The 20,467-nt window shown below is 43.4% G+C and overlaps 1 protein-coding gene across 1 annotated transcript in view; it reads left to right on the forward strand.

Moving 5' to 3' along the window:
• Positions 1–432: 432 nt before the first annotated feature.
• CDC27 (cell division cycle 27) overlaps positions 433–20,467 on the forward strand; it is a gene marked incomplete at its 5' end in the record, with an annotated part of 70,562 nt that continues 50,527 nt past the window's right edge. The window contains 3 exons of the mRNA XM_019522921.1: positions 433–541; positions 17,152–17,299; positions 20,350–20,465. Of these exons, the coding sequence (XP_019378466.1) occupies positions 433–541; positions 17,152–17,299; positions 20,350–20,465 (373 nt within the window). The remainder of the gene's footprint in view (positions 542–17,151; positions 17,300–20,349; positions 20,466–20,467) is intronic.

The raw sequence follows: 20,467 nt of genomic DNA on the forward strand, positions 1-20,467 counted from the left end.
GTCACAAGCTGGCGGAGGGAAGGTTTAAGTTGGACATCAGGAGGCGCTACTTCACGGTCAGGGCGGCTAGGGTCTGGAACCAGCTTCCAAGTGAGGTGGTGCAGGCTCCCACCCTGGGGGTTTTTAAGAGGAGGTTGGATGACCACCTTACTGGGGTCGTTTGACCCCACTACTCTTTCTTGCCATGACAGGGGGTCGGACTAGATGATCTGCTCAGGTCCCTTCCGACCCTAGAAACTATGAAACTATTTCAACTTTATTATTTAAAAAAATACTAATTTTTGTTGGTAAAATTGAACAGTTAACTGAATTTTGTGGACCCTTGGTATATCTTTCCTTTGGCTTTTTTCATAAACTATTAATTTAGAATTGATTGTTCATTCACGTGTATGTGGTTGTGTAATTGGATATGTGGTGTTTTAAACCTTTCCCCTCTCGTCCCCCTCCCTGCCCCTCTTTCTACAGGCCGCCATATGGCAAGCACTTAACCACTATGCTTATCGAGATGCAGTGTTCCTGGCAGAAAGGCTATATGCAGAAGGTATGTGCTGAAGTATCTGTTTAAAAAAGTATAGTTAACCTCCATAGGGACACTAACTTCTAATTTTTTTTTTTTTTTTTTTAAAGTTGAAGGTACTTTTGGGGCCTTTGCGCTAAGCTTGATTCTGCCATGCAAATGCAATGAATTTCATAAGTTTATATATTCTTGGTTTTGCATGGTATAACTATTTTTGTCTGACCTACTCGCTGTTCTAGTGCCTTTTAAAATTTTGTTGGCTGTAAAAGCTTTCATAATTAGTGCTGCTACTGGAACTGGCCAACAGAAAAACGTTCTGACTTGTCTCCTGTCTCTGAACTCAGATGCTTCGTCTTTGCCATGAGCTGCTATCCAAAAATTCCTTTTAGTCTTAGTCTCTATCATGGTAGCATAATGCTTTGTGGCAGGGGCATGTGCTGACCTGCTCTGTGTGTTGTATAATAGTTTATTAAATAAGGCTGGATGATTGCTATGTATTTTATTTTTAAATTTGGTATTAAATTGGCAAAAATGTTTTCCTTCTTTCACACACACGTCCACACAGACAGACTTTGTTTGCTTTTGTGCTTTTCATCGAACTTACTGCGAGGTTTTTGTTGTTTGCTTGTTTTTTGCAGCATTAAATCAGTTGCCCAAACCTGTAAGAGTTTTAGTATATCAATCTTTTGTCCCCCATAAAGTGCTAAGAGGCCTCAGTATTTATTGTTTTCTAAGCTCTGCTTGTAGATTCACAGAAGTTTAGGGCTGGAAGGGACCTTGTGAGATCACTGGGTCCAGCCCCCCTGTTCTGGGCAGGAAAGACTGCTGGGGTCAAATAACCCCTGCAAGGTGGGTGTCCAGTTTCCTTTTGAAGATCTCCAGGATGGTGCCTGCACCACCCCTGCTGGGAATCTATTCTAGAGTCTGTTCACACGAACAGTGAAGAAGTTTTTCCTTGTATCCAGTTTGAAACCTTCTAGGAGTTTGACTGTTCCTGGTTTTCCCCTGGGGTGCTGCAGTGAATATAGTTGTTCACTTAGCCCCTGGTGCTCACTCCTGATATATTTGTAAGCTGCCACCAAATCCCCCCGAAGTCTTCTCTTTTCTAGGCTAAACAGTCCCATATCTGTCAGCCTTTCCTTGTATAGATTGCTCTCTTCAGGCCTCTAATTATAGAAGAGTGCCTCTTCTCTGGACTCTCTCAAGCTTCTCCACATCCTTCTTGAAGTGTGGTGCCCAGATCTGGGTGCAGGACTCCAGCTGCAGCTTCACCAATGCAGAAGAGAGCGGGAGAATGACTTCCTTTAGTTTTGCTTGAGATGCATCGGTTGATGCGTGCCAGTGTATTGTTTGCTCTACTAACTGTAGTATCAAACTGGTGGCTCGTATTCATTTTATGGTCAACTGTGATCCCTACGTCCCTTTTGGACGTGGTGCTAGCTAGCACAGCACCACTGAGCCTGTAAGTTTGTTGTGGATTTTTCCTCCTCAGAGCACTTTATACTTTCCAGTGTTGAACAGCATCTAGTTCTCTTCCACCCATCTAACTAATCTGTCTAGGTCCTCCTGGATCATCAGCTTACCTTGATGCATGGCCGCACTTCCCCACAGCTCAGTGTCATCAGTCAACTTTGCCAGTGTGCTTTTCTCCCTGACATCCAGGTCATTGATCAAGATATTTGAAAAGCACTGGCCAAGTACTGAACCCTGGGAGACTCCACTGGCTACCTTCCACCAGGTTGACACAGGTCAAGTGAGGGCAACAAGGGCAGGACATCACCTCATCATGCCTGGCTCTTTCTACCATCTGCCCTCTCCCAGCCCCTAGTCTGTATCTGTGGGGCCAAGAGCAGCCCTCACCACCAAGACTTCTTCTCCAGGCTCTTGTGTGCCAGTATCTGGAGCTATCTGCCCCTGTAACCCTTCCCACTGCCCTGGAGAGTATTGGAGGATGAGGTGGGGTGAAAAGCATGGCTCTGCAGCCTTGTGTCACCAAGCAGCAGGCTCTGCTGCAGGCAGTGAGAGTGGCTGGCACCAGAGCTGCTGGGTGGGGGGAGGGCAGGTCAAGGTAGCAATTCCCAGAAGAGCACCTGGAGGTTCTGCTTGTCTGTGGGACACCAGGGCAGGCGCAGGACACCGGATGGGTGGAAGAGAACACAAAAGCACTTACTGCTTTCTTGCACGGAGGCTGGGTGCAATTAGATCTTTAAAGTGATCTCATGGCACCCCAGTTGAGAATGACCTGCAATAGACTACATCTTATAGCAGAGAACATGAAGCATCCCCTTATCTATTCAATATACAACTTATATTGTATATGTGTGCAAATCTATGTTAAAAGAACACTACTAAAGCACTAAAAATCTCTCTGGAAATGGGCCATGTGCAACTTGTTCAGCCCTAGGAGGTGTGAAGCCTTGTCACCCTTAGAGAAGACTATCTCTGGAAGTCTTTTTTTTCTTTTTTTAAATAGCTACCAAGTCTGAGAACTTTGAATAATTTTGGTTTTGTTTGCCCTTCTTTCTTACCTCCTCTCCCTCAGAAAATTCCCACAGGTCTTGCAGTGTGGCCAGATTCAATTGCATTTTTCAAGGAAATGGCAAAATTCACATCCTTGACATGCAGGCTGTCTCCTAAATGAAGCCTGTTACCCAGAATATAGAAGTGCTGTAGCTCTTCAAACAGAGAGGGCACATGGATTAGTCATGGACAGAACACCCACAGTTTTTTTTCCCCTTAACTTTTTCATCTCTTGGAAAAATAAACCTGTCTCATGCAGAGAGCAGGCAGGGAAAACTTTAGCTCAAATGGTTAAAAATGGGTGAAATATTATATAAGCAATAGAAAACAGGTTCTTGGAATGGAAAGTGTAAAGCAACCTCAATTTTAGATGCTTCCAGCTCTGGTTTATAACATACCATACTTACTTAAACCCTACTACTTTGTCTTGGATTCTTCCCCCCTTCCCTATTCAACACTGTGTGGGGAAAGCCCCTTCTCTTAGATGGGGGGCAGGGAGCAGGGCAACAGCTGCAACTCCAGACCTGGGATGCAGGGAAGCGCAGGCCTTGTGGGGAGGCAAGCAGGAGGGGAACCAGTAGTGGGGGAAGCCAGGCAGCAGGAGGAATAAGCGGGGAGGCAAGCAGCAGAGGGTGGGTACCACAGAGTGGTGTGGACAGATGTGAAGTGCTCAGGTACTGTGGGGTTAAATGGGGCAGATAGCAAGGGGTGAAGAGTCAGGCCATCTGCCCCCCTGACACTTTGCCCTGCTTCAGTGTTGGTGGAGGGACAAATTTAAGATGACTTTCCAAATATTAGTCTCTAGAGATTAAAAATTATAATAAACTTATACATTTCCCCGTGTCTAGAATCTGTTTACTGGAGGGTCATCTTAAATTCCAAATCATCTTGAATTTGAGTAAATATGGTGATTTTTTTTTTTAATCAAACACTGTGGTAAACATACAGCTGTCCTTTTTAAGACAACTTGGGCAAACTCATTAAACTTGTTATAAAATCTTTATCTGAGTTCAGGGATATCAGTCTTTAAGAATGGAAGCAATTGTGATAGTGTAAAATTGCCTTGTGATTTCACTAAATAGTTATGAAAGTATTGGCTACATTAGGAGAAGTTTTTTACCTTTTTTGCATGCAAACTGTAGTAGGAAAGGGAGGATGAGAGTACTTGAGCATCAAGAGTTAACTCTTAATTGTACATGACTGTTACCATAATTTCTTTAAGTCTTTTGTTTTGAATAGAGTTAGTTTAATGAAAAATTAGAGATGTGTACACTCCCTACATGCTGCACAGAGTTCTTGTACTACCAGTTAACCCCAGTTCCTTTGAGCGAGAAAATCCCTGCTGGTGGCAATGTTTTTGCTAGCAAAGCTGTGTTAATAAAGGGGTGCTGTTCCTGGCAAAGAGAGGGTGACTACTGTGTGTGATCTTTTTTGCACCTCTGGTTGAGAGAAGCCAGTAGAGCTATGCAGCCTAGACTGAGCTTGAGCAAAGTAAGAATGGAGTCTGTGAATACTTGTTGCAGCAGTAACCCAGTCAATAGCTGTCCACTTAAATCATTGGGAACACATCTGAAACTAAGCTCTGAAATGTTTTAGAGGCTGAAATATCCTGAAATGGTTTGAAACTAGGAGTAGAAGGGATGCTCCTGCCTTTAGCCTTAAACTCCTAGAAATTTGGGCAAAAAGACTAGCTCCAATGGTAGATGAGGCCGAGTACATGTAACACTTGCTTTACTTTTTTTCCATTTTAGTGTTGGTGGTTTTCCATCCCTCCCCACTCCAAATTCCTTTTTCAAATCAATGCAGACTTAAACCTGACAACCTTCCTCCTGGTCTTAAGTATAGTTTTCACTATTCCTCATCCTATTCTGATACGCTGAGCAGGTGTATATGTTGTGGTCCTAAGCAGAAGGAAGAAATTCAGAAGGTGAAACTCAGTGGCACTCAGAGCAGGAAATTCAACAGGCATGTGCATACACATGCAAGGCTTCCAGTTCTTTCACTATAATGCAATTAGATTTGGCATGTGTTTCCATGCAGATGCTGTGCAGCTGCCCTGTGAATCCCCTTATTTGCTTGTCCTAATCTTCTAAGGACAACTCCATCTTTCTGTTTTGTTTGTGACCTAGCACCTACCTTTTGCCTCATCCTGCTTTTTTTAACCTATATTTAATTCCTTTTTTTAGGTTTAGGAGACTTTTTCCTAATCTTTTGTACACTTCATTTTTTTAAAATAAACTTGCATATGAAAAATACCTGCATCTATGTGGCTTCCATCAGATTAAAGGCAGGACCTTGGATTTAAGCTTGCTGATGTAGTATGTAACAAATGTGACTAACATTGTCTTATACGAGATTTAATTATTAATTTAAAAGACGGGGCTCTTAAAGCAGCAATGTTACACGCTGCATCTTATGGTTTATTTTAGAACATACATTGTTTCATATTTAAAAATGTTCAATATATCCCAATTGATGTTGAGAACACTAGACTAATTAGCTTTGCTAAAATATTACATGCACAGTTATAACATCAAAAATGGTTTGTTGCTGGAGCCCAGTCCTACAATATGCTGAACAACTCTTGGCAGATAGTGAATAGCTTAGATTTCCATAGACTTTAGAGGGTGTCCTCATGGAATGTAGTTGTTAGTCTTTTTAAGATGCATTAAGATGAACTGAATGAGAGTTTGCTGTAGCTGCTACTGAAGTTAAGCCTGATCGTGCTAATAGTTATACAAGTAATCTGTGGAAATACCTTATAGGATCCATCCCGTTTGGCTAGAAATGACCAAAAGGTAGGAAGGGCGGGAATTCACTAGGGAGTTGTCCTGAAAACTCTCTCATCTTCCTTCACTGTAAACTTGGTGAGAGGAAGCAGGGAAAAGGGAACATTTGGGGACTAAGGAGCACTGAATGGGCCAGGCTATGGGGGAGTTTGGTAGGGGAGGTCTACTTGGAAAGAGGGGCAGGAAGAGAGGCGACAGATTAAGACCCAGAGAAAGGGCTGGAGGATGCTGCAATGCCAGAGCCACTGCTACTTCTAGCTCTTGCTGTGCTTGTACCTGTGAGGTGTCTGTCCAGACAGGACCGCTCACTGTCGAGGCTTCCATCCACGTCCTGGCTTGGTGCTGTGACAGCCAGGTCAGGAAATGCCTGCAGTGTGTGTGGTGCCTCCTGGTAGTTCCAACAGGGAGCAGGCAAGAGTGCTACGAGGGGAGGTGGTAATGCTCTGAAGCATCGTCTGCCATGAGGAGTTCATCAATTCAGTGCTGAAGGAGAAGTCTAGGACTGTGGAGGAAGGAGTGCCAGAGAACGAAGAGAACACGGAGTCCCAGCAAGGTGGAAGCTGTAAGTATGTGACCTCTGGCAGCAAGCTGAAGTCCTCTCCACCTGCAGCAGTTTGTCTGAAGAACAGACATGTAGCCTTAGCAACCCAGCCAAGGTCAGCTCCCAGATTACTGCTCCTGGCAGCACAGTTTGGGGTGAAGGTGAGCAGCTCTGGTGAAAGAACTGGTTGGGCGCTATTTAGAAAATCTGGACATGTACAAGTCCGTAGGGCCAGGTATGATGCACCCAAGGATGATGACAGAGTTGGCTGATGTGATTGCAGAGCTGCTGGCTAGTATCTTTGAAAACCTGTGGCAATTGGGAGAGGTTCTGAACGATTGGAAAAGGGCAGATATAGTGCCTATCTTTCGGAAAGGGAAGAAGGAGGATCCAGGGAACTACAGACTAGTCTGTCTCACCTCAGTGCCTGGAAAAATCATGGAGCAGGTCCTCAAGGAATCCATTTCTAAGCCCTTGGAAGAGAAGAAAGTGATTGGGGAACAGTCAGCATGGATGCTGCACCAAGGGCAAGTCATGCCTGAACAACCTGATTTTCTTCTGACAAGATGACTAGGCTAGGATCTGGAACCAAATTCCAAGAGAAGTGGTGCTGGCTCCTACCCTGGGGGTCTTTAAGAGGAGGCTAGATGTACACTTCGTTGGGGTCATTTGACCCCAGCATTCTTTCCTGCCCATGGCAGGGGGTTGGACTAGATGATCTACTCAGGTCCCTTCCGTCCCTAGAAACTATGAAACTATGACTGTCATCAGGTTGGTCAGGCATAACTTGCCCTTGCTTGCATCCATGCCAACTCTTCCTAATCACTTTCTTCTTCTTTTTCTGAAGTCCAGGGTCATCACTCTGCTGCTCTCCTTTCTTCATTTTGTCAGGATCCTGAACTCTTATCACCTTGTGGTCACTGCTGCCCAAGTTGTCATCTACTTTTGTATCCCCTGCCAGTTCTTCCATGTTTGAGAGCAGCAGGTCAAGAAGAGCACAGTCCCTAGTTGGTCTCTCCGACACTTGCACCAGGAAGTTGTCCTTAAAAACTTCCTGGATTACCTGTGCACTGCTGTATTGCCCTCCCAGCAGATGTTGGAGTGGTTGAAATCCCCCATGAGAACCCAGGTCTATGACTTGGAAACTTCTGCTAGCTGTTTGAAGAAAGCCTCATCTACTTCCACCTCCTGGTCTGGTGGTCCATAGCAGACAACCACCACAACCTCACCCTTGTTGCTCTTCCCCTCTGACCTTAACCCAGAGACTTTCAACAGCCCTATCTCTAGTTTCATACTGGAGTGCTGAACAGCCATAAAGCTCTTACATAAAGTGCGACTCCTCTTCTCCTTTGCCTGTCCTTCCTGAACAGTTTGCATCTGTTCATGACAGTATTGCAGTCATAGGAACTATCCCACCAAGGCTGTTATTCCAATCATGTCATAATGCCTTGACTCTGAGGACTTCCAGTTCTTCCTACTTCTTGTCCCAGGCTTCATGCATTCGTGAACTGACACCTGACGTAACTAGCAGATTGTATTCTTACTGAGAAAGTAGGAGAGCCTCCCTTGTTGCCCCTTCCTCCAAAGCAACTTAAAGTCCTTTTTAGTTGCTTTGGGCTTATTTTCCTATAAAACTTATCAAAGGTTCTGTTCTCACCAAAAAGTATTTATGTATTGGGCTTCAACTGTGAAACATCAACAACTCTTGCTGTTTAGGAGTTTGCGAAGTTTGGCAGACTCTTTTAAGGCTGCCTCTATTTCCTACTGAGATTTAGAATATTGAGCTAGTGTCCTGGCCCATATTGCATCTGATTGTTTCCCTTGGCAGCTCTAAGGACTCCAAACTGGCTCTATACAGGATAGTAGGAGAAACCCAGCAGGCTTCTAATCCAGACAAGCAGTTGTTTGCTTGGCACAGACCCACTCAGGCCATCTAAACAGTTCTGTCATTTCTATGCATAGGTATGAGAAGGTATGTCATAAACTATAGCTTTTTCATAAAGCTCTGATATGGCTACACCAAGAGTATTGCATTTAGTTCATTTCTTCAGTAATGAGGTGCCCGAGTTCCCTACATTTGTATTAGACAAGAGCGCCAAAAATTGGCTTCTCAAGTATGTAAAGTTTTGCTTGTCAAGCTCCATATTCTCTCAGAAGTTAAAGATTATGGGTTAAATTTTAGTGTTTAGAATGTTTAACAGTTAATCCAACTCAGTGTTGTGTCCTGCTACAAGTGCTTTATGGCAGCAAATCTTGACTTTTTTTATAAAGTGCTAATTTACAAGTGACAATCTACTGAATGTCAGAGCTGAAGGTGTGAGTGGAGTAGTCTATGCCTTCACATATGTTTGTATGTTGCCAACAGTGAAGTAGTTCTCAGGAGCAAGGATACAGGCCCGGAGCCTCAGCTTATAAAAACAGGTGAAATTGCAGTAATTTCACTGGGTTTAACATAACTACAGTAGCTAAGGAACTAATCCCAAGACCTTCTTGTATACCAACCTCATACAGTGGACCTTACAGGTTATGCCATCTGTTGAGCTGAATGACCTCCTTCAGTGTAGGCTGAGATCTAGTTGCTCTTTAAATTCCATGTCTCATTCAAGACCAAACTTCTTTTGCCTGCCTATATATTGAATATTGTCTGCATGGTATTTTTTCAGTTGGTTGACTTTCATAGTTAAAAAAAAAAATAAAGTGTTTATCCTCTAGAATGGAGGTGGGCAAAATATGGTCCGCAGGCTGGATCCTGCCCTCCAGCTGATTGAACCCAGCTCATGGGTGGTGACCTTCACCACTGCAGCAATTCTTTTGTCTTCTGAGAAACTCCCTGTGCAGCCCAGGGTCTAGCCTGCTGGCTTCCAGGGTGGTGTCTCTCCCCCTTCTGAGTGCCATCCCTCCTACCTTCCCCACAGGGCCTCTTTTCTCTTGCTAGCACCTGTGGATCTTTTTTTTTTTTTTTATGGCACTGGGTCCTCTTTCCCGTCGCCCAACTCTCTCGATCCAGACTCGCCCAGGAGGTCTGCGTTATGGCATGCCACCCCAAGAAGGGACAGATTCACAGCTTGCTCTCAGCTGTAGTCTTTCATTCCTGGCTCTACAAGGCCTTGCCTTAAAGGGACCTAGCCCTGTGGTCCTGCCCTGTGTCTTTTCCCCAGTAACGGGTGTAAACCTGTTACAGGTGTGGCATGCAGCATGGGTCCCCAATTGACTGGAGCAGGCATGGTGCACTGCATAGTTCCACACCAGTTACCAGGCACACCACATGTGGAGGAGACCCCAGATCAGTAAGAATAGATGCTGCGTGTAGTGCGGCACCCACTCTGGAATCAGTGCTACATGAGTGCCTTCGCCAGCTGCACATGCTGCCCACTCTGGGATCTGCATAACATGCAATATGGATGCCAAAGCAGTAGCCATGGGTGCTGGATCCAGCATGGGTTGAGAGGAAGTCTGTGAGCCCTATGGCTCAAATCTGGCTAGTGAACTAACCCTATGTCACTCATTCAGCCTGCAGGGCCAGATGAGTTTGGACAACCATGAGCTAGAGCAATAGCGGAACAAGTTAGGGTTTACTTAGATAAGCTAGATACATTCAAGTCAACCAGTTTGGATGGGATGTATTCTACACTACTGAAGGAATTGGCTGAGGTAATTTCAGAACCACTGGCTATTCTCTTTGAGGATTTGTGAAGGACAGGCAAGGTCCTGAATGTCTGGAAAACAGTAAATACAGTGCCCTTCTTTAAAAGAAAGGGAAGAAGGAGGAATAAGGGAACTACAAAACAAATCTGCCTGACCTCTGTATTTGGCAGGGGGAGGGAAATTATGGAACAAGTCCTCAAAGAATCCATTTTGAAGCACCTAGAAGAGAACGTTATCAAGAACAGCAAACATAGATTTCCCAAGAACAAGTTATGCCTGACCATCCTGATTTCTTTCTATGGTAAGGCAGTGGGCTCAGCGGACAGTGGGAGAGAGCAATGAATGTAATCCACCTTAACTTTAGCAAGGCTATCTACCTTAACTTTAGCAAGGCTTTTGACACCATCCCTCATGACACTTTCATTCACAATCTATGGAAATACAGACTAAATGAAAGTTCTGTAAGGTGGATACATAACTGGTTGGATCATCCTATTCAAAGAGCAGTCAATGGCTCAGTGTCTAGTCAGAAGAAGGTAATACAAGTGAGGTTCTCCAGGAGTCTGTCCTGGGTCCTTCAAGAAAGAGAGAACCAGCTTAGAAAGAGTCTGGTGCAGAGCAACAAAAATGGCAGGTGACTGAGAAGGGGTGGGGGGAGTGCAGTCCCAGCCAGTGTTGGAACCCACCCTGTACAGTGCTAGATGCAGTCCTGGTCCTGGACTGGCTGGAGCAGGCACTGTGTGTAGTGCATGTCCAGAAGAGCTTGGAGGAGGTGACCAGAATGGATTCCACATGCAGCACGTGTCCCAGACTCTACCTGCAGGTTCAGTCTGCATCAGTTCAGACTAAGGGCAGCACGTGACAGGATAACAGGGCTTTGTGAGCCATGTATTTGATACCCCTGCTTTAGGCTGTTTGTCTATTAGAATTAAAAAAGGCATTAAATGCTTCAGTTTCCTCTGCATTATCTGTAACTTGATTGCCTTCCACATTCCATAAGGGACCTATGGTTTCTCTGATCTTCCTCTTCCTCTTGCCATTCTTGTAGAATCCTTTTTTGTCTTGTGTCCCATTGCCAGTTACATCTCAAATCATGCTTTGGCCCTTCAGACACTTTCTCTGCATGCCCGTGCAATACTGTTACACTCTTCCCTCATACTGTGACCAAAGTGTCCTCTTTTTATAGGATTCCTTTTTGAGTTTCAACTCATTAAAGAGATTGCTCTCCAGCCAGGCTGGCCTCCTGTTACACTTCCCATTTTTCCATTGCATTGGCATAACTTGTTCCTATGCTCTGAAAAGGGTAAAGTAGAGCCAGCTCTCCTGCATTCCATTTCTCCTCCAAGGTGATCCTGCCCACCAGTTCCCCATGTTGGTTCAGGTCTGTGTTTCTGAAGTCCAGTGTCCTTCTTGTGCTGCTCTCTATCCTTTCTCCCCTTAAGATCTTGAACTCTTATAATTTTGTGGTCACTGTCACCCAAGCTACTGTCCATCTTCACATTTTTAACCAGTTCCTCCCTGCTTGTGAGCAGTAAGTTAAAGAGAGCTCTTCCCTGCCCCCATCCCCACCTCCAATTGGACTGTCTACCACCTGTATCAAAAAGTTATTCCCAAAAATTTGTTGGAGTGCTTGTACATTGCACTGCTATGCTTGCTGCTGCCCTCCCCCCCGCCAGCAGATATCCCAACAGTTGAAGTCCCCCATGAGAATCATGTCCTGCGACTAGGGAAACCTTTTGTCAGTTCTTTTAAAGAAAGCCTCCTTCTAGTTTTATGGCCTGTAGCAAATGCCCTCCCTCCCCTAGTTCGCTGCTCTCCTCTCTGACCTTTACCCAGAGTCTTTTAACAGGCCTGCCTTCTACTTTTTGTACCACATGTCTGAAAACCTATATATCATCTCTTATATGTAGGACAAAAACACCTCCTCCTTCTCTCCCCTGCTTGTCTTTTCTGAATAAACTGTACCTATCTATTGCAGATGCACAGACTTCAGATTTTTTTGGCTGATACTGATGGCCAATTACTAACCAGCCATATCGGCAGATACTGATCCAATAGCCAATTTACAGGAATGCAGCCTAACAGCTTGGAGAGCAATGTCTGGCCAGTAAGTGGTGGGGGAAGGGGTGTGGGGAAGGGGAGGGGTGCAGACTGAGGCCCCCACAGTGAGGGAGGGAGTGAGGCAGGGGCAGATGCTGCCCAGCCAGGGTGGTGAATGTGACCCTGCTGGAAGTGGGATGGACCGGTGGGCAGCTTGTCCAGGGGGCATGGGAGGGAGTTGGAAGCCAGCTCCTTGCCATTGCATGCACCCCTGGGGGAGGCATGGGAAGCATCTGCCCCCCCCAGATTTTTGCACAGGGTGAGAGTGGGCTGCCCACTGTGGGCTCAGGGCCAGGGGCTGCATCAGCCTCTTACTGGTGGGGGGTGCTGGGGCTGTGCTTGGGGTGGGCAATGGTGGCAGTGCTGGGAAGCATGGCTATGGGGTGGGCTACAGCCACCCTAAAATTTGCTGTAGCCACCCTACCTCCCAGTGCTGCTGCCACCTGCCCAGCTCCCCTCCCAGGAAGAGGCTGGCACTGTCCCTAGACTGGAGCCTCAGCAGGCAGCCTGTCATTACCCTGTGCACAAATCCAGGATGCACACGCCCCCTGTGCCTTCCCCAGGGGTGCGCACAGCAGTAGGAAGCTGCCTCCCCTCCCCACCTGTCTGTGACCTCCAGGACCGATTTTTACCTGTAGCTCCAACCCACTTCCAGGGTAGGATTCACTGCCCTGGCTGGGCAGCCCCTGCCCCTTCCTTCACCATGGGGGCTGCAATCTGCCCCCCTCCCCCCACATCCCTTCCCTCCTGTAGACTTATCAGCCACATGCGGCTCTCCGTGCTGCCCAGCTGGATTCCTGCTCACGTGTATGCTACAGCGGCATGCATGCTGCGCACATGCTCACAGTATTTATTGGTTACGTTATTGGCAACACTGGCAAAAAAAAAAAAAAAAAAAAAGCTGATTGCTGATAAGGTTAACTTTCTTTTTTATCAGTGCTGATCTGATATGCAACTGATATATTGGTACACCTCTATCTATGGCAGTACTGCAGTCGTGTGTGTCTTTGTAATCCCAATTAATATCAATTCTGTGTTTATACTACAACCTGATATTCTTCCTGTTTTATTCCCCATACTTTTCACATTAATGTGTAAACATTTTCGGTATCTGAGAGTCCTATCCTTTCCCTGAGAACATTGCTAAGGCTTTTGTTATTGCTTTCTCTGACTTATCTTTTATCCAGATCCCCAGGCTCTACTTAATTCCAGGTTTTTTTTTCTCCATCCCCTGGTGAAAGTAGTTTCAAGCTGTCCTCACTAGGTTAGGCCTGTATGAAGACCCTCTTCCCTCTCTTCGTCAGGTGGATCCCATCTCTTCCCAGCAATCCATCTTCTCGGAACGCCACCCCATGGTCAAAGAAGCCAAAAACCCCTGTGAAGAGGATTTTGAAGGAAGATACCTTAAGCACTCTGCTACTATAACCTAATCCTAGGAACTACAAAAGCTGCCATCGTTTCAGTATCAAAATTCTGATTTAATTATTTGTCTTAAATTTCAAGCAGAATTATAAACAGGCTGGAAGAGCCTGATGGGGAGTAACTGGAAGGAAAAGAAAATCAAATGTCTCTCACTTTCCAGGCATGCCAAAATAAAAGATAAATGAGATTCTGTTCATCTCAATTTACTTGGACTTTCAGAAGATTTTTCACTGTGTTCTTAGTAAGGATTACTGACATCTCATGTTCTCTTTAGCTCCTAGTTTTATTACTACTTAGAAAACAATAGGTAGAAAATGACTTTGGAATAAATGGTCTATTTCAGCAAGGCAAAATGCTGAGGGAGATGCCCCAAGGGTCTACAGCAAAATGCTTATTATGATCTCTTAAAGGGGGTAAGTAGCAGGATGACAAATGTTATTGAGAACATAACTTCAGATTTAATCAAAACTAAAGATTAAGTTTAGTTCAGAGGGACTTAACAGTACAAGTAAAGAAGCAACCTAATTGCAAGTGAATGTATAGTGTTGAAAAAAGCATGGGGTAATACATGTTTAGAACCAAACAGTACAAGTAGTTTTAAAGTGGCCGAATAAAGGTAAATCCACATTTTATGGGCAGCTTGGTGAGAACTGTTTGCTGTAAAAGTCGTGATTGAAGTGATGTTGTTTGGGAATGCATAGAAAATGCTTGTCATGCCTATATATAATCAGTTGTTCATGGGTCAGTAGAGTCTGGATCCTTCATATCTGGATGGTTCACAACTGTTTAATTTCTAGCACGTTGCCTGAAGTAAAAGTGAGCCATTCTTACTGTGGCTTCAACTTCACGCTCACTTCAGATGCTGTTAAAGGACATGTACAAAGCCATGTATCAAATGGAGAGAATGATCTGAATATGCTATTTTATATATTATTAGAAATGAAAATATCTACATATAAAACAGCTGGATGGACCAACTGATCATGGCCTAGCAACACAGAGTTAAATTTTTTGATAATTTTTGCAATAACCTTGGGTGTTTGCTGATACTCTAACTGTAGTTGGAACAGGGTCAGATAGTAATCTGCTGTACCTTTAAGGTTTAAACATTTGCACTTTTGCAGAGAGCTGGCTTAAGCCTATCTGTCTCGGTACTTAACTCTTAATTGCTATTGGAATCTGATAACCAACAAATAAAAGGGAAATTGTGCCTTTTGAAATACTGATTTGCTGCAGAGATCTAATTAGTGGAAGGACAGGAGTGATGTCAGGAAAAAAGAGAGCTGCCTGTCCTCAGTGCAGTACTAGCCCCTGATTCATGGGGAGTACCTTCCTTCCCTGTCCCTTTGGGTTTGAGTTAGACGTCCCTGTCTAGAATCTTGCCTAAATGTTTTCTGTTTAGTTCTGTACATGATGCTTCCTTACAGAAGATATCCAATTTCATGTCTTCATGTAGCAGACATAAATAATAGCAGCTAGTTTAGCTCAGATTTTGCAAAGTTTACAGTTAAACATACTGCACCATCTGGGCAGCAGAACCATGCCTTGGCTCCTGCTAATAAGACTACACAACTGTTCTAGTAAAACTTCATTCACTTTTCAACCTGCTGCAATAGTATGAGTTGTTCCTCAAGGTAGGAGTCTGAAAAGTTTTTACATCAGAATTGCTATTGCTGGCCCTTGAGCTCCACTGGTTCCCCAGTGACTTCTCTGGGTAACTTTGAATCTTCTGATGGACATGTACTTGTCAAGTGCCTATAATGGGACCCTTTTTAAATAGACTAGAGATTAGTTATATCACTTCACAATGGGTGCCCTGTCATTTACCAGCCTAACCTTTGTAAGCAATCGCTCTGTTAACTTCAAGGATAGGGGCTGATGCAAGGCTGTCCAACTTCTAAGTGGCTGGAGTCTGTGGGCTGCACTAGCACAGGCCGCAGGCTCCCTGGGCTGCATGCCATGGTGGGTGCCCTAGCCTTGCTCTCGGCTCTCCAGGCTGTGCAGGAGCCCCAGGGTGTAGTCTGTGCTGTTCCGTGCCACGGAGCACTGCGCTATTCCCCAGGGTGGAGACAGAAAATAGAGCTGAAAAGGGAGCCTGGATCCCTTGGAGTTGCTGCTAGTTAGACAGTCCTGGGCAAATGGAACACTGTTCCCTAGCAGAAGGTTTTTTGACTTCTTCTTTTAAAGAAGAATGTATGTTAATCTTTTTCGTTTTTAAAATCAGTCAGAACTTCAAATTAAAAATTATAACCATGTTAAAGCCTAAGCGTTCTCTAATTTCAATGTGAATTTAAAATGTTACGTATGGTGAGCCCTCCTTTAAATTTTTTTACTCAAAGGGTACTGCTTTTTTTTTTTAACTGTATACAGAATGACAGGTGCGAAGGAGAAGACACTATTAGCTTCTGAGCCTAATTCAAGATTTATTAGTGTTCCAGCGTGTTGCTGTGTGTGTGCATGCATGTTTACATGCCAGCATTTGTTCTGCTGTACATGCTACCTCCTAATTCTAAAATCTGGACTGACCTGAGGTCAGGTTTTCTAAAAATATTTAGCTACCAAGTGGAATTTTCAAAAGGCACTACTTCCCCATGATTTCAGAGGGAAATAAATGCCTAAGGTCTTGGGCATCTGTCTTTTGATGACCAGAAACAATAGCCATTTTTCAGGTCTGCATTTATTAACTGTGGTAACTATGAAAGGGAATATTAAAAACTAACTTGTTTTAGTAAACTTTTGTTAATTTATCTAGTGTATCTCTGATCTTTAAAAATCCTAGTTCTACTACTTTAATTGAATACCTTTTTCCATCTAGATATAGTTGGATGCAAATTAAAAGTGAAAACAAAACTTAAATGCATAGTAATTTACCACTTTCTATCATATAAATGTGAAATAGTAAGAATCTTTTAGTATATTAACCGTTGTACAGCCTTATTACCAAAAAGGACCAAATTATAGACGGGCTATATTTGGTTGAAAATCAACATATGTTAGTAGTTATATTAATCAATGAGAAGTAATTATTCTATATCTTGCTTAGTATCTGCTATAATTTCCCCAAAATCAGCTACTTAAACACAGGTTTCCTGCTTCCTTTTTTATTTGTATAATAACTAAATAAGTGTGTGCTGTGTGTGTACTGGTGATTTTTAAGTCACTTTGACTTTAAATCGGCCTACCTTACTATAGTGTCTCCTATTACTTGATAGGAAAACTGCACTCTTAAATACCTAAATTGAGAAGCATCTAGAAAAAAAATGGTGTGCACTTAAGGGTATGATGCAGTCCTTCCTGATCTGTGACTTGCAGTAGAATTACGAATTTGTTTTATTGTGCTTAAAATGGCACTCTGGTGCTTTTCAAGACTTATGTAGGTAGGGTAGATGAAATGATTTGCGGTTTTCTTAATATAGTAGCTTGGACAAGTCTTATTTATAGGGTCACACAGAATGCACAAATCCTTTACACTGAGACTAGGAAACTTAATTGAATCTGTCATGGGTTTTTTTTCCCCTTGACAGCAGGAGTTACACTTTTTGCTGCTTATACCAAAAAACAGACTGATCAAATGACAATGATGTTTTTGTTTTTGTTTATTTTGTTTTTCTTTCTAGTACATTCAGAAGAAGCGCTGTTTTTACTGGCAACATGTTACTATCGCTCAGGAAAGGCATATAAGGCATACAGGCTTCTGAAGGGACATAGCTGTACCACCCCACAATGTAAATATTTGCTCGCAAAGTGTTGTGTGGACCTCAGCAAGTAAGTAACCCCTTTCCATTCTGCTGTTGTGCTAAAGGGTTTTTTAGGAAGCTGTCACATTACATACACTGGCAATTCAGGAGTCCTTAATCCCCAAGGATTATCATAAATGCAGCTAACTTTACTCTGATATGCACCTAACAATAGCTTATACTACAGAAACTTCTAAAACATAGTGACTTTGTATAGTGTTTTGGTCGGTTTAAGCAACATCTAAATAAGTATCCATGTGAAAGCAGGTTAGAAATTGTGAGGTGGTTTGTTTGTTTGTTTGTTTGGTTTTTTTTTTTTAATTACACCTCATTTCAAACCTCACTCCACTTTTTTAAATTCTATATACGTAAAGGACTTAGTCTGTCTGTGCGTCTGTCTGTCCATAACACTCTTGGAGCACTCTGATTGGTTGTCTCGGTAGGCAATCGCAGTGCTTACTGAAACAATTGATCAGAATGCTCTGCACAGGCTGATACCCAGACAGGCGGCCAGTGGGGATGTCGGCATGCAGCTGGACAGTGGCAGCAGCACAGGCTGGTGGCAGCAGCTGCTGTGTGCGAGCTTTCCCCCTCCCCTGGTCCTGGCAGGCGGTGGTGGCTCACAGCGCTCCATCCCTTCCCGGCCACCACTCTCTATCATTGCAATTCGCTAGTAATGTTTCTGGAATGAGGCTAGTATTTAAAAGAGAACCAACTCCTTTAAAGCGGTGAATCTCCCTCTACTCATCAAGTAATTCTAAATGGGAGAAGAAACTGACAGAACTGTACGCATGCGCCTACACCCCCTTGCACTTCCATACACACAGACCCCCACATCCCACATATCCATACACACACCTATCCATCCCCCCCCCCCACACACACAATATACAAGAGTCGGACTTCATTTCGAGATATTGTACAATCACCTCTGCGTACACTACACGAATGTAAATCAGGACAAAATATTTTTTGACATCAAATTAATGAATGTTGTAGATGTTTAATTTTTAAAATATAATTTGGTGTTTTTCTGGTTCTGAGATGGGAAAACCCCTTGCTGAAAGGAGTATTTCCAGGGGCAAGGGTTAGGGGGGTCAGGGGGGCAGGACTTCCGATCACAAGATGGTGACCAAGGGCAGGGTACCTGTCAAGGGGCGGGGCTACCCATGTAGCCTGTGACAGCTTGCCAAAACGCAGTAAGCAGCCTTCCACTCAAAATAATTGCCCACCCCTGTCCTAGACATCAGCTACTAACAAGCTTTTCAGAAAGAGCAGCACTGGAAAAAGTCTTCCTTTGTAAGAAACCAGTTTGCTTAATTCTTAGTTTTTCATTTTATTAAGTTGTCATGTACTTTGACTCTCAAAATGGATACGATATTCTTAAATACAAATTTGACAGATGCAACTTGTACAATGTCTTAATATGAGCAAGCCTGAGCTACGCATGCCAGGAAAAAGCATGCTGCTCTCCCAACTGGACAGAAGGACATTCCAGCTGCTCATAGTTGCCACTAGAGATTACAGAGGAGATGTTCTATCCAAGACAAAGTCCTAGGTTTTTGTTTCAGGATTTCTAAGGGATGTTTGCCTTCATTTCTGCTAAAATAATAAAATTTAGAAAAACAAAAGAAAACAACAACAAAAAAAACCCACCACGCCTCCTGTCTGGTGTAATGCATTCAGTAGACGAAGTATGATATTGTTTCCTGGTGGCACCAAGATGTATGTATTGTGATCCTAACCAACTGCAAGAAAAATGTTTTATTAGGGTGTCTGTGAAAGCTGTTTTCCAATAGCAGGGGCAAGTTAATGTGGAAAAATCAATGATGGTTAGTTGCTGCAGTGTGCGAGTGCTTTATGACTTTTCTATATAGTGCTACTCTAACATCTCTTGATGTTTCATTTGCTGTAAAGGAACTAATCAGTCTGCCACCTTTTTTCTGTTGAAATAATAGAAATCAATTTAATGCTGTACTTGGACAGGTCCCAGGGAAACATGTTTAAAAGCTCTTTGTTGTTTCTTCCCTTTTCATTTTTAAGGTCTCATTTGTATGTAACTTATGTTCTGCTGATTTTAAACTATTTCAGTTGGTGGTAGGTATTTTTTTGGTTTGGAGTCTCTCCTCCCCACCCCCATCCTATTTGAAATGTATTTAAAGTGTTGCAACCTGTTGTGGATGTAATCGTATCTATATTGGAGTGCCTTTACTGGTATCACTTATTCCCATTTTCTTCTGGGAATAAGCTGTATTTGGCACAAGCAACTCCATCCCATTGAAATGACCTTCATATTAGGCAGGGGGATCAAGCTGCTTTAAACTCCATTGGTATGGTTAAAACAGTACAATGGTTCACAAGTGTCCACCCTTAAATAAAAGTTTTGAGAAGAGTTGCAGTGATGATGGAATCAGTCTTAAACTGAATGAAACCATCCATGCTGGGCCATACTTTTAACTGCATGTTTATACACAATAAGCCATGGCCTTTCCTCTTCCAGTTGTGTTTGTGAGGAAGCAAAGCACAAGAATCCAATCTACATATGCACAGGTTGGAAAATGAGAACAGAGCTCTACAAGGTATACTCCCTACTTAATGAAATCAAGCTAAATCCAGAGCTCTTGGTTTCTTCTGTATAAAAGTGTAGACCAAGACTCAAAAGCAATTCTGGTGGAAAAACTTCTCAGGCTCCTAGCCTGAGCAACAATTCATACTGTTGCAACAAGCGACTGAAGCCAGAACCTCAGTCAAAAAATGAATCAAGTCAATTTTTACTAAAACAGTTATATAGTCCACCAGTGTTTGTGCTCAACTTGAAACCCTTATAGATGTGCCTACTTTTTCAGAAGATAAGTGCTTAGCATTCAAATATCCCCATCTCCTGTTTTTATAGATCCGGGCGGGCTCCTTGTTTTGGACTTTCTTTTCAGGCACAAAGGAGACTAGTTTGGAACTTTCAGATATTTTAAAACGTATTTCTCTGTTTTCTATTGTTGCTGCTTCTGCTGTTTGCAGTGGAGTGGAAATGATGGACCGCCAGTGTTGTGAACTTTGTGTAACCCCTTAATTTTTTTTAAGGCTTGCAGAAGGAGAACAGATCTTATCTGGTGGAGTGCTAAATAAACAGAAAAGCCATGAAGACATTGTTACAGAGTTTGGTGATTCTTCATGCTTTACTCTCTCACTACTGGGACAT

This window comes from Gavialis gangeticus, unplaced genomic scaffold, assembly GCF_001723915.1.
Source record: "Gavialis gangeticus isolate Ggan-Ray unplaced genomic scaffold, GavGan_comp1, whole genome shotgun sequence".
NCBI classification, from domain to species: domain Eukaryota; kingdom Metazoa; phylum Chordata; order Crocodylia; family Gavialidae; genus Gavialis; species Gavialis gangeticus.